The 13,527-nt window shown below is 31.8% G+C and overlaps 1 protein-coding gene across 1 annotated transcript in view; it reads left to right on the top strand.

Moving 5' to 3' along the window:
* Positions 1 to 12,420, top strand: part of LOC100931063 (TLC domain-containing protein 4) — an 82,442-nt gene extending 70,022 nt beyond the window's left edge. Inside the window, exons 7-8 of the mRNA XM_003769675.4 lie at positions 4,891 to 4,964; positions 6,731 to 12,420. Coding sequence (XP_003769723.1) covers positions 4,891 to 4,964; positions 6,731 to 7,049 — 393 coding nt within the window. The 3' untranslated portion in view covers positions 7,050 to 12,420. The remainder of the gene's footprint in view (positions 1 to 4,890; positions 4,965 to 6,730) is intronic.
* Positions 12,421 to 13,527: the final 1,107 nt, after the last annotated feature.

Raw genomic sequence — 13,527 nt, forward strand, 5'->3', positions numbered from 1 at the left:
GAATACTAAAGCAGGTAACTTACTCAGGTCTATTTACTCAAGTGTCTGAGGCAGAATTGAAATTCAGGTTTTACTGGTTGCGAGTACAGCATTCTATCCACTGTGTCAATTAGTTGTCCTTGTGGTATTGGGTGTGTCTTTTTGTGCCACTTTTCCTCCCCAAATCATCATCTCTTTTTGGTCCAGAAGAAAATTATAACTTGACTTTAAGAGGGCATATGTGACATGAGACTATTTTGCACAAATGGTTGGTTGTTCATTAGCTCCCCAAGAAAAACTTTGCATTACCTCAACCAGTCATTGTAATATTCCTTTATGCTTTCCATAGTTGATATAGCTTAGATCCTGGGTTCATTGTGCCTCTTGCTGTTGACTTTTGGGCTAAGAGAGTAAACTGCCGTTGCTTTTCACTCTTCCAGGCCTCCTTCCCACAGAGGATATTTCCTATCCGTGTTATTGTTAGAAACTGCTTACCCAGGTAGTTTTTCTATAATTAGCAGATTTTTGGCAGTACCTTGTTGCAAACAAGAATCTTCCTAAGCTTTTATTCTGGAAATTGTCTCCTGAAGAAATTGAACTTCAACCAGTTCTTTTTTCTTCATTCCTCTAAATAGTAGGCATTCAAGTTTTGTTCTCTCTAGGCTAATATCTCCTTTTAAACTGAGTCAAGATTAAAGCCATATGCTTGAATCATTTTATTCTTCTCTATATAGATCATTTAAAAATATTCTTACTCTTAAATATCTCAGAGACCATTATGGGCTGGTGATGAGAAATTCCATCCACTTCTTCATGAGAAGTATCGGATTAAATATGCAGAAAGAATGAGATATGTGGCAAATATAAGAATTGTGTGTGAATGTGTGTGGGGAGGAGGCAGTTGGGATTAAGTGACTTGCCCAGGGTCACACGGTTAGGAAGTGTTAAGTATCTGAGGCCAGATTTGAACTCAGGTCCTCCTGACTTCAGGGCCAGTGCTCTATCCATTGTGCCATCTCTCTGCCCTGAAAATTTGTTTGGTTTGATTACTCATATTTGTTTAAAAATTCATGACACAAGTTTAAGAAAGTTGCATCTTATTTACTTTTGTTAAAAAATACATGTGAATCTACTTGGAGGATTTATTTAATATTATCTACTACAAAAGACATAGTAGAATTCATCTGAGATTGTATCTCCATTCAAGAATGTGGTCTACAAATTTTAAAGGGCCAATCAGCTTTTGTTTTCAGTGCCAAATTGGCTTTTGGTTTAACCAAATTGGTTTTAGTTCCCGAGATTTGTATCTGTTAGTAATTCTATATTCAGAGCTAGCTCTGGGGCAAGAACAAAAGAGAATTGATAAAGGAGCAAAGAATGTGGTGGACAGCAGTGGTTATGAATGAAATTTGTGAGTGCTGTCCTTGTTTTTAGCCAGAAGTTTGGGGCTACTGGGAAAAACAAACAAGCAAAGAAATAAAAACCCCAAACAAGAAGGCTGTTATTTTAATGACTAAAAAAGATGTTTGGAAATTAGGTCTATTATGTCTCTGGCATTAAGTTGTTTTAAGCTTAGTAGACATTTTGAAAAATCATGTATTTTGGTGAATTGATTATGTTTTTAGTTAAATACTTTGAGCCCTTTGACTAGAAGCAGTTAAATGGGAACATGAGATGTGCTAATCTCGTTTCTAGGGTTATCCCTTTTTTTTCTCATTATCCATTCCAACTTCACTGAGGACAGTGACCTTGAGATGATAAAAACAAATTTTAATTGACTTCTAAATTTCTAAATTCTACATTTAAGGAGTTCCAGAATTTACATACGAGAATTCTGCAGGTCCTTAAAGAATTTAGAAACAATTATATTTCTCCATTTTTATAACATTCCCATTGAGATGGGAACAACTAATTTTAAAAAAGGATATGAAATTTAATATATTTTTTATTCTAGGGAACAACTGTTTCCTGTGACACAAAATTAAAAATCTTGGGTACTCTACCAGTTGTTCAATATCAATTTTATTCAAAATTGAACATAATAATTTTTTTTCACAAACCTGCTTTGTTTTGGTAATTATTTCCTTTAGCAGCATCACCATCCAACTAGTCTCCCCTTCTTGAAATATTGATTTTGATGTTTTCTTCTCCATTTTTGTAATCAAGGTTTCTAGGTTTGGCCCAAGTTTGGCAGGAAACTTAGGTTACACATTTGAAGATTTTATCTCCACTGGTGCCTTCCATTTTTCTTCTTTACTTCCACCCACTGCCATTATTGTAAATCGTAACTATTTGCCTTGGACTATTGGAGTACTGCCTTTTCAGGTCTTTCTGATTTCATTTTCTCCTCTCTCTAACCTGTCTTTCTCATACTACTACAAAATAAATCTTCCTTATGCAGATTAAGTTCTTCCCCAGTCAAACTTTCAATCAGGAATCAATTATAAAGCATTTATAATTAGCAGCACTGTGCTAAGTGCTAAAGAGATAAATAAAGGCAAAACCAGGAAAAAAAAAACAGTCTCTTCCTTTAAGAATCTTACATAGTAATGGTGGAGATAACTGGTCGGTAAATGTTTGTTTGAAGTACATACTATATATATCAGACACTATACTAAGTACTTAATAAATATTAATCTCATTTACAACAATTCTAGGAAGTAACTGCTATGGTTATTCACATTTTGTAGTTGAGGAAAGTGAGGCAAACAAAGATAAAGTGACTTGGCTGGAATCACATACCTAGTAAATACTGTAAGAAATCAGAATTCAAATACAGCACTTACTAATTGTATGATCCTAGGCAAATCACTTGATTTCTGTCTGCCTCAGTCTCTTCAACTGTAGAATGGGAATAATAATTTTCTTCCAAGGTTGTTGTGAGGTTCAAATGAGATTATAATTGTAAAGAGCTTATCATTGTGCCTGACACATAGTAAATACTATATAAATGTTAGATTATTATTGTTATTAAGTAAAGTGTGGGAAGATTGAAAGGGTAGGAAGAAGCCAGGTTCTGAAGAGTCTAACACATTTTAAAATGAAATTTATATTTAGAATTCCATTGAGACTCGGTTTAAATTTTACCTTCTACATGAGACACCTCCTAATCAATCCCCCCTCAGCTTCAAGCACCTTGTTTTTTCCTGAAATCATCTTGTCAATTTTTAAAAAATATACTTAGAAAAAAAAAGTATCCTCTCTCCATATTTTATCTCTTCCCATATCCTCTTTTGAACATTATTAACTCCAGAGCAGGATTTGTTTTCGGTATAACTAGTACTTAATCCAGTGAAATCCCAATTTCAGTGAACCAGTACTTTGTATAACCAGTGCTTAATCCCATGGCTGCTCATAGTAGGCATTTAATGGATACTTTTGTAATTGATTGATGTCTGGAATGTTTTGCTTTCCTTTCTTTACCAATTGAATTTCTTCATGTTTATCAAAATCCAAGGCTCAGATGCAACTGCCTCTTTGAAGCTTTCCTTTATTTCTTTAGTAAATCATAACATCTATCAATTGTCCCATTAGTAAGACATTGTACTTTGTGCCTTTCTAATGTTTTCATTGTTTTGTATTAGTTGATTGGATATGTGGCATATGCCTCAACAACACTATAAATTTCTTGCATCCAGGGATCCTGTCTAATCTAATTTAGCATAATTCTTTGCATATAATAAACAGTTGAATTTTTTTTTTTATTGAGTTGAAACAATTATCTCCAGTTTATCAGCACAAATTTGGTAGATTAAGCTAATTTGGTATATATGTTTGGGCTAAAAATCTTCAGTTTGCTTTCAGATTTTTTTTATTGGTAGCTGATTGGTTACTGATTTAAGATTTTTCTTTTTTTCTAATAGTTCAGTAGTATTCCATCACAATCCATGTGCTACAACTTGTTCAACCATTCCCCAATTGATGGATATCCCCCGCAATTTCGTTTTTTATCACCACAAAGAGAGCTGCTATAACTATTTTAGAACATAGAGGTTTTCTTTTTTTCCTTTTTCCCTAAACATCTTGAGAAGGAAAGGGTACAGGCAATTTTATAACTCTTTTGGCATAATTCCAAATTGTTCTCCAGAATGATTGGATCAATTTACAGTTCCACAAACAGTGAATTAGTGTCCCAGATTTTCCATATTCCATATTTGCCTCTTTTTTCTTATATCATTTTAATCGAATTAATAGGTGTAAATTATATATCAAAGTTGTTTTAATTTGCATTTCTCTAATCTAATATAGAACATTTTTTCATATAATTGTAAATTGTTTTGATTTCTTCAATAGAAAATAGCCTGTTCATATCTTTTGACCATTTATTAACTGGGGGATGACTCATTCTTATAGATTTACTAAGTTTTTAAAAAATATATTTGAGATATGAGACCCTTATCTGAGAAATATTTTATATTTATTTATGTCTAGAACATTTTTTCCTCCAATTTTCTGGTTTCCTTCTGATCTTGACGACCCTGACTTAAGAATGTATTAAAATAGAATATAAAATTCAAGTTAAATGCCTGGTATAAACATGCCAGCTTTTTAACTCCAGAGCCATTTAAGAATGTAGTCCTTAATTATTACTGTTTTCAGAACCTATTAAATTTGGGGGCCCTATTTAACATTTTTTTCTCAAAAACAGAAATGGTAGCATATGTAATGATTTCCCCTCTACTCTTAAAAATAACAAAGCCTCAAATTCCTAATGTTTTTCTATAGAATTAATAAAACTATAATGGTAAAAGTCTGATAATATTCATCTTTGAACATTTTAATATTAAAATTCTGTTATGAAGAAAAGAAAAAAAATGAAAATGTATATAATTTGTATGTTTTCTTAAATAGCTGGAAATTTTGGTAAAAGTTGATATACCTGACTTTATGTATTTCATATTTATAATCTAGATGAGAGGAGTGCTGGCATATTTTGGTAACTTTCGTCTGATTGCAGAATTTTCAAATCCTTTTGTGAATCAGCGGTAGGTTGTTGATATTGTTAATGATTTTTAAAGTTGGTTATTGTACGCTATTTTTTAAAGTAGAAAATGATGTTCCATTGCCCTGATACCTCCATCTCTAAAATTATTATTTACAATACTAACCTAACATAGGGGCTTGTTATAATGTCACTTAAAACACAGGATGAAATTCTATATCTATCAGATAGATAGATAGATAAATAATCTTGATTATATATCATGGGCTCTATTTTGAAGACTTCTAAGTGATTTAGTTACTGTAAATAACAATCATTTCACAAATATTAGAATTGTTTTCATTTATTACTTAGCATAGTACCTTGCTCATTAAGCAAGACTCAGTGAATCTCTATTGAATGAATGATCTCATTTGGTAGTATAGTAGAACATTTTATACACTGGGCAAAAGAATCTGAGTATCATGATTTTGGAGTAAAATGATCTTTGCCAAAACTCAGAAGATTCCACAGAAGAATAACTCAGCACCATACATACATTTTATAAGACACTATATTTTAGATGCATGATACATCCATAATTGGGACAACTAGGTGGATAGAGTATAGTAGATAGAGTGCTGATTCTGAAGTCAGGAAGACATCTCCTTGAGTTCAAATCTGGCTTCAGACACTTAACTAGATTGTGTGGGCAAATCAGTTAACCCTGTTTTCCTCAGTTTCCTTGTTTGTAAAATGAACTGAAGAAAGAATAGCAACAATTCCATTATCTTTGCCAAGTAAACCCCCAGTGGGGTAATGAAGAGTCATACATGACTGAAAAATGACTGACCAACAGTGACAAAGTGGGAAAACTGAAATTTAGAGAGACTACATGACTTATTAGTTTTTGAAATAGGATTGTAGCCCAGAATTTCTGACCACAAATGGGAATATTTTGCTAAAACTTTTGTCTATTTTCCTTCTAAGTCAAGTCAGCAATCGTTTATTAAGCATCTACTATATGCTAGGCACTGTGCTAAGTACTTGGGAAACAAAGAAAAGCAGAAAAAAAAAAACAGGACCTACTTCTGAGGAGGTGAATTTTAAGGGTGAATTAGTATGCTATTAACTATGTATAAAAAGACTCACAAGAAATTGGAGATAATTTGGATGCATGGGATTGAGATAGGTATCTTGCAAAAGTTGGTATTTTCAGTTGAGATTTGAAGAAAGTTGGGAGGCAAAGGTAAGGAAAAAGAGAATTCGAGACATAGGGGACAGTCACTGAAAATGCCTTGGGGAGATAGTGCTTTGTTTAAGTAACAGTAGGGAAACTAGTGCCAGATTATGTGATACGGAGTGGGGGTGGGATGAAATAAGGGGAGGGAAAAGCAGGAGGAGTAACGTATTAAAAAATTGGAAAGGTAGAAGAGGCCAGATGGTGGAGGGCTTTAAAAATTAAAAAGAGATTTGCATATTGATCATGGAGGTAACTGGGAACCACTGAAGTTGATTGAATTTAAATAGTTGCTCTTGATCACATTTCCTCCCCCCTTTTCATGGCTTTTAGATCCTTACTTTGAATTTTCCAGTTTAGTGTGGATGCTTGTAATGTGTCCATTATATTTAATATTGATATCATACACACACATTTTATATTCTTTAAAAAAAAACAAGTTATCAAAATTACTGTGTGCATCCATATGTCATATAGAATGGAACCTATTGCATTCTGAAAGCAAAAGTAAAAAATGTTCACCTTCACTTCATATTACCCATGACATATGGATTTAGTTTAATTGATGGTTTTTTTTTTTTTTTTTCCAGGTGGTTCCTTGAAGTGCTAGGATATCCCAAGTCTTCTAAAGCTAACATCATCAATGGTGTACTAATGACAGTAGTATTCTTTATTGTAAGAATTGCAGTTATACCTCCTTTTTATAGTCATATTTATGCTCTATTTGGAACAGAACCTTTCAACAGACTAGGATTTAGTGCCCAAAGTGCCTGGATTGGTTGCAGTAGTGTTTTAGATGTAATGAATGTGATGTGGATGATCAAAATTTCAAAGGGATGTCTCAGAGTCATCTCTCTTATAAGAAAGGAGAAAACCAACAAGAGTCATCAAAATGGAAAACTTGACTAAAAATGGCATATTGAAAAACACCTTCATTACAACTTAACATTTGTGCTGATATGTGCTGATATGACATTTCTTGGCATGGTCTCTGCTTCTTTGTTAATATTTGCTATTCAAGATTTCCATGACAACATTTGTTTTTAACTTTAGGAAAGAAAAACTAAGAGTTGCTTTTATTCCAAGACACCTTTTCAGCTTTCCAGCTGCCTTATAAGCATGAATACAACTTTAGGAGTTTAAAGAACAATTAATGAATTCAATGAAGATCTTCAGAAATGTATTACCTGCACTAGCATTTTTCACCATGAAAAGATGGCTGTGTTCATGTGTGTGGTGCACTTCATTTTATCTGGGTAATTCTGTCAACAGAATTTAAATGACCTTTAGCTCTCTTTTCTATCAGTGTTTCTTGGCAACCAACACTTGTATGGGCCTTGGCTTCTAAATGGTCAATATTAATCAAGGAACTTTGAGACATGAAATGATGACTCTGGCACAGCTTATCCATTTAAATATCTGGATGAAGTGTTTTTGCCTCATTATATGTATCTAATTAGCTCAGTCATGGAAAATGTTTCCTGTATTGTGTGATTTTTTTTTCCTTTTAGGTAGATAGGGATTTTGTATATATGCTCTTTATATATTTTTTCCCTTGTTTATCATGTCAGAACACGTAAAATTTTGGTTATTTTATAACCAACTTTTGGGGTTAGCTGAAAAAAGAAACCAATCTTAATTTCAGAGGTATTTTAACAACTTGGAATTTCTTAATTCCCAGTTTAAGACTGGTTCAAATTCTGTTCTTCCTGATGGAAGAAATTTCATGTAATTAGCAAACTTATTTCCCCCTCTCTTCTTAATAATTTTCTCTAGAACTGAGCACATCCTTCCTTGATATGTGTTGATGAAAGAAGAGATTCAAGAGTGGGAGTGGGGAGGGAGAGAACAATCAATATTTGACAGCAGTAGGCATCTCAGAAGGATATTCCAAATGTGCCTACTCTAGTGTTCTAGTTTTATCTTATTTTATTAATCCCTCCAAAACTTCTCAATATTTGTTAACATCCTTGTGATTAAATATATTGATATTTGTCTCCTTTCTTATTTGGATCTGAAATAATCAGAAGGTAAAATCTTTTACTATATATGATCAGTTATTAATGAAAGCTATTAAACAGGCTGTATTTTTTTTTTTTTAAATTTCTGTCTTTAGCATTTTATCAAGTTAATACTGTGGTCTATTTTTATATAACAGTAAGAACTGACATAGATCTAATTAAAAATTTCCACAAGAGACGAATGATTTCTCTAAAAATGTTAGTAGGTGATTATATGGTTAGAATAAAAGGATGAATTGTGAAGAAAAGTGCGATGATTTTGCTGCCTTGTCTCCCTCTCCACCTACCTTGTAGAAGATAAATTATTCTCTTGTGATTTGCAAAATCTTCTTTGCATTTAAAGCCCAGTAATCATCAGTACCAAAGATCATCTCCTACAGTATGATATCTATCAAATTCTTGAGGTAGGCCATTTATCTTCCTAAAAATACCCTAAAAATATTGCAGGGTTTTTGGGGGTATATGGGTATGTTTTTAATAGAGTTAAGACCCAGTGATATGTAGATAGAACTTTTCACGTTTTGGTGGTGGTGGTTGTTTTTTTTTTTTTTTTTTTTTTTTAATTTTATTTAAAAGACAAAGGATGATGATGTAATTATGTACATGTGGTGATTATTAGCATTATCACATGTATATAAAAGAGAGCAGTTCATTTGCTGAAAGACTGGTGATTAAACTCTGTTTTGTTCTACCTATGAAAGGAAAATACTCTTTTTTATCTGACCAAGGATGGACATCAGGGATTAAAAGAATCTTAATAATAATAATAATAAAGATTTGTGTCAGGTACATTTCTAATTATTTTCACTGGAATGGAACTTTCACTCTTAATAATCTGATGAAAGTTCCACTTTGGATTGTAAATGGCCTGATATAGTCAGAAATGATTTACTAAATCAAACCAGAGTTGTTTTTTCTTATTTGAATTGTTTGTCCAGTCTGCAAGTCATAAAAACATTTGGAAAAAAAATTATACTTAAACCACTTAAACAATTGGCATTTATTTTTTAAATCATTAATACTTTTAAATCCTTAATTAATGGCACACTATCAGCACCTTGCACTTAAATAGTCAATAAATATTTATTGACTTCATTACTTAGATGAAAGAATAGGAAAAATATTTCTCTCACCCCAGCCTTTTTGGCAAACACATATGCACAATACTGTTTTAGAAATACATAGCTATAGAATGAAATAAATTTGAAATAGAGAGCTTAGTTATTAAGATATCTTTTTAGTTCTGAACATAGATTAAAAAGCTGCTTGAGATAAAGACTGTGTAAATTTAATATTCTGAAACCTCAACACAGTATTTCTAGCTAAAACTATTTGTTATATCTGTCACAAACAATACCTTTCATTAGCATAAGTACCTCAAATATAAATATATTGGAAGTGTCATTTTAGATTAAGCTATTTTTGCTTATGTTAATCAAATATATAGTATTTGTTTATGTATTTGCTGTATATTATTTACTATAAAATCCTTAATTTTAAAATCTAAACAGTCCAGTTTCACTGCTGATATAAAATACATGAAATGAAAGATAGGTAATTTAATAACTTGAAATTCACATCGTTCACAGAAAATTTATTTCTCCAAATTTAGTTGTACTGTGATTATGACATTTTGAGATGTAGATGGTTTAATGATTTCGGAATACCTCTGGTTAAGAGATGAGAAAATTTAGATACTAAATATTCTGAGTGGATAGATCTTAGATAAATTTTTAGGGGCTCTTATTTGAGATTCAGATGTTTTTCAAAATAGATAAAACTGATGTAAAGGTATTTTCTAACAACTTTTTTTGTAGGAAATTAATTATATTATTGGTAACTTGATATTACCAAAACTAAAACCTTCATACCGTGACTTTAAAATTCAGCAGAAAATTTTGTTACATAAGTTGAGTTAATTACCCATGTGATTGTTCATGCAAAATCAGAGTTAAGTATTAGCTGTGGAACTAATTAACACAATTAAGTATTTTCTTTGGGCAATTTAAAAGAATTAGGACTTGAGTTTGTTCTTATGTATAAAATCCTCTTAATGAAGAATGCCTGCAATTGTTTAAAATCCAGAGAGATAGGTTAACAGGATGTTTATGTTAGATAGGGAAAGTTCTTTATTATAGATTTTTCAGTCCAGTTGCTTAAAATATGTAATATTTATGGAAAAGCCCTGCATTGAAAGAGATATAATAGTTACATGCCTTGATCAACTTTAAATAACTTTAAATTAACCTTTCATTTAATATTTAAATAACTTTAAATGTACTGTGCAGAATTCAGTATAGTGTTAAAGGTCTAGTTAAAAATTTACATAAAGTTTACAATAAACATTTAAATAAAATTCTTTTCTAAAATTTAAAAAGAAATTTGACTCGAATTACATTTTTACTAATGTAGGTTTTATTAAAAAAAATTTAGGCTTAAAATTTGTATAATTTCTTTGAATTTTGGTGGTATAGTCACCAAATTTGACCCTCATTTTTGAGAAAAGTTGACTTCATTATCATTTGCAAGATTAGTTTTTGGTGCTTGTAGCACAATGGTTGTCCAACAAAGGGCATGTACTGGTAGGTATTGTGGTTTCAAATGTGTTCTCCTTTAGTACTCCAGAGGAAATTTGCTTTGTCCAAAAGGTGTTTGTATTATGGGGGATATTTAAATTGTCACTTTAAATGTTTTTATTGCAATTGCCTCAAACCAAAAGTTTGGCAGAAATGGTTCTAAGCTAGCTAATCTAAATTGGTAGTATCAGTTGTTCACAGTGATTCAGCACAGAACATAAAATTGCAGATTTCAGATTTTATTAAGAAGTAAATGAAAAACATGGCATCACGAGTGATGTGGCGTAAGTGGTGCCCCAAAGCATGTGCATTCACATGGACTCACACCCCAGAACTAAACTAGAATTCAAGATCTGAACAGAGCAGCGTAAAATCAGTGGGGCCTGATAATGGACTAAGGTTATCGGGAAGGAGCTCTTTTACCTAAATGTAAAGAGTGCTCTGGGCCCTCTAACCCAGACCAGTTCAGTATGTTTTCACTGGTGGTTAAGAGAAGCATCCACTCTGGTTCCTCTAAGCCTGCCTATCATTCTTCTATAGCATTTGACTGCTATATGCCTTCCACTAATGCTCCCCTCCACTAGCCTCTCGGTCCTTGGGTGTGTTGGGCAAATTTAGAAATTTATAAGTTCACTGTAGCACATGCTTCCTGTACAAACACACTTAACACCACCTGAAAGAATTATAGGAAGATATGAATGAAGACCATGTTTTATTAGATAATTATGAGTTGTTTGGTATGACAAGAAATGATTCTCTAGTATTTAAAAATCTTAATATCTGTTTATTATGTGCAGGAAAGCTAAAGATGTTATGGTTTCACTGGAAAATATCTGCAACTTGTGATGAGAAAGTGGTTGGATAATAGATACTTTATGAGCTATTTAGGGACTTTAATACTTGATCTTGATATTATCTATTCAGTAGTTCCACCAGCAAATAAATGAATTGTTTAAGATATTTTGCAAAAGCATAACACCAATGATCTTTGCTTTTCCAAATTTCTTTGATAATAACAAGAGTGTGTAAGTGGAGAGAGCATTATGGAGATGAGTGAAAAATCAAAGGCAGCTATAATAAAAGAATGATTTGCAATGAAAATGTTTACATTTCACTTTGAGCAATGGACATATCCTGATATAAGGCCCTAAGATTAGGACCAAGGGCAATGAAAAAGACTATTTCCATATTGAAAAATAAATTTCTTTGCATAAAGGAATACCTCTGGCTGAAAACTCGTTAACCATTGGCTGTGTAATGTTTCCTTTGTACCTCTGTGTAATCTTATAATTAAATGAGGTGAAGGTTATTTGTTACTTCCTGGTAAATGAAACCTAAAACATAAGCAAATAAAATATTGTGTGTATTTTTTTTCCCTCTCTTGCCTGATTGTTGAAATATTGTATAATTATGTCTATATTTTAAGGGCTTTTATGTAAGCATAGAAGACACTAGATTTTTAGTGATTGCTACCAATAAATATATGAGAATGTTTTAAAATTTTTTAATCAAAAGTTTTTAATATAAAAGGCATTAAAATTATGGATTTTATTTGAAAAAATATATGCATACTGCAATAAATTCAAATATTTAGATATTTTAGATGTAGATGAACTACATATGTAATGCTTGCACACAAATTTTATGTAAAAGAATAAACAGCATATGCTATTTAAAATGTCATGGTTCTATGCATAACTTTATTCCTTATTCTATTTATTCTTAAACTATTTGCTTTAAAATGTAGCTAATGATATAATTTTAAATAAATGCCATAGAGTGCTTAGATTGTTGGTATATAATGTATGTAAAACAAGGTTTTTTAATGCTATTCTGTCTTCATTGATCAATTGGATGACAAAACATGAAATTAAATCAGTAATTTAATATTCTTAGTAGTGTATGTTTTACCTTTCTTATCTGGTCTTTGGATGTTCTTTGAAAAGAGCATTTAATATTTATTTAGAATTTTTCACTAAAACTATAAATATTTGAATTAACTACAACATTTATATAGTTTTGCAATGTGTGATGGTATCTGAGCAATAATTCTTGTGTTGTCTGCATGATTGGGTTTATGATAAAGAGAATGCAGTTTTATCCTGTAAAATTACATTTATTTAAAAAGAATAAGTAAATTTTTTAAAAAAAAATCTTGTGTTCTTTTATTCAAGACTTTTGATATACTAGAATAAAGTTTTGCATTTTGTGAGAGAGAAATATGAAAGAAAAAATGTTGTCATAGTTTGAGAAAAAAAGTTTGATCTTAAAAATCCTATCTTTCAAATCCTAATTAATAAACTGACATGGTTATCTTCCCTCAACTCTAAATGCCTTCTTCCCCTTAAGAAAAGGGAAATGTTTAGAAATCACTGTATTATTGCAGAGTTTGCTTTCCTCTCAACTTCTGGCCTTCTAGCAAGAATAAATAAGTTTGAGGAAGAGTAGATAGTAGCCAGAGTTGGTAGCAAAAGGAACTATGGCACTTGACACTATGTCAAACAGTTATCAAGGTTTTTGAGATTAGATTAAGAGAAAAAAAGGCATTTGTATTTCACATTTTCTTGTCTCTGTTGCTATTCCTCCACATTCTCATTTCCTCCCTCAAGTTTTGAGCCAGCTGTTTTGGGCATGATTCCCGGCTTCTCATGTTGTATATGGTTTGATCCCAGTTCAGTCTTGGGATAGATCAGGAAGCAGGACCCTAGCTAGAGCAATGCAGTAGAGGACTGGCAGTTGGAGAATATAATGAGTCATGCTTCTAAACATGACTATCGTGTTGGAAAAGTC

Source organism: Sarcophilus harrisii, chromosome 4 (assembly GCF_902635505.1).
Source record: "Sarcophilus harrisii chromosome 4, mSarHar1.11, whole genome shotgun sequence".
In the NCBI taxonomy this organism is placed as follows: Eukaryota; Metazoa; Chordata; class Mammalia; order Dasyuromorphia; family Dasyuridae; genus Sarcophilus; species Sarcophilus harrisii.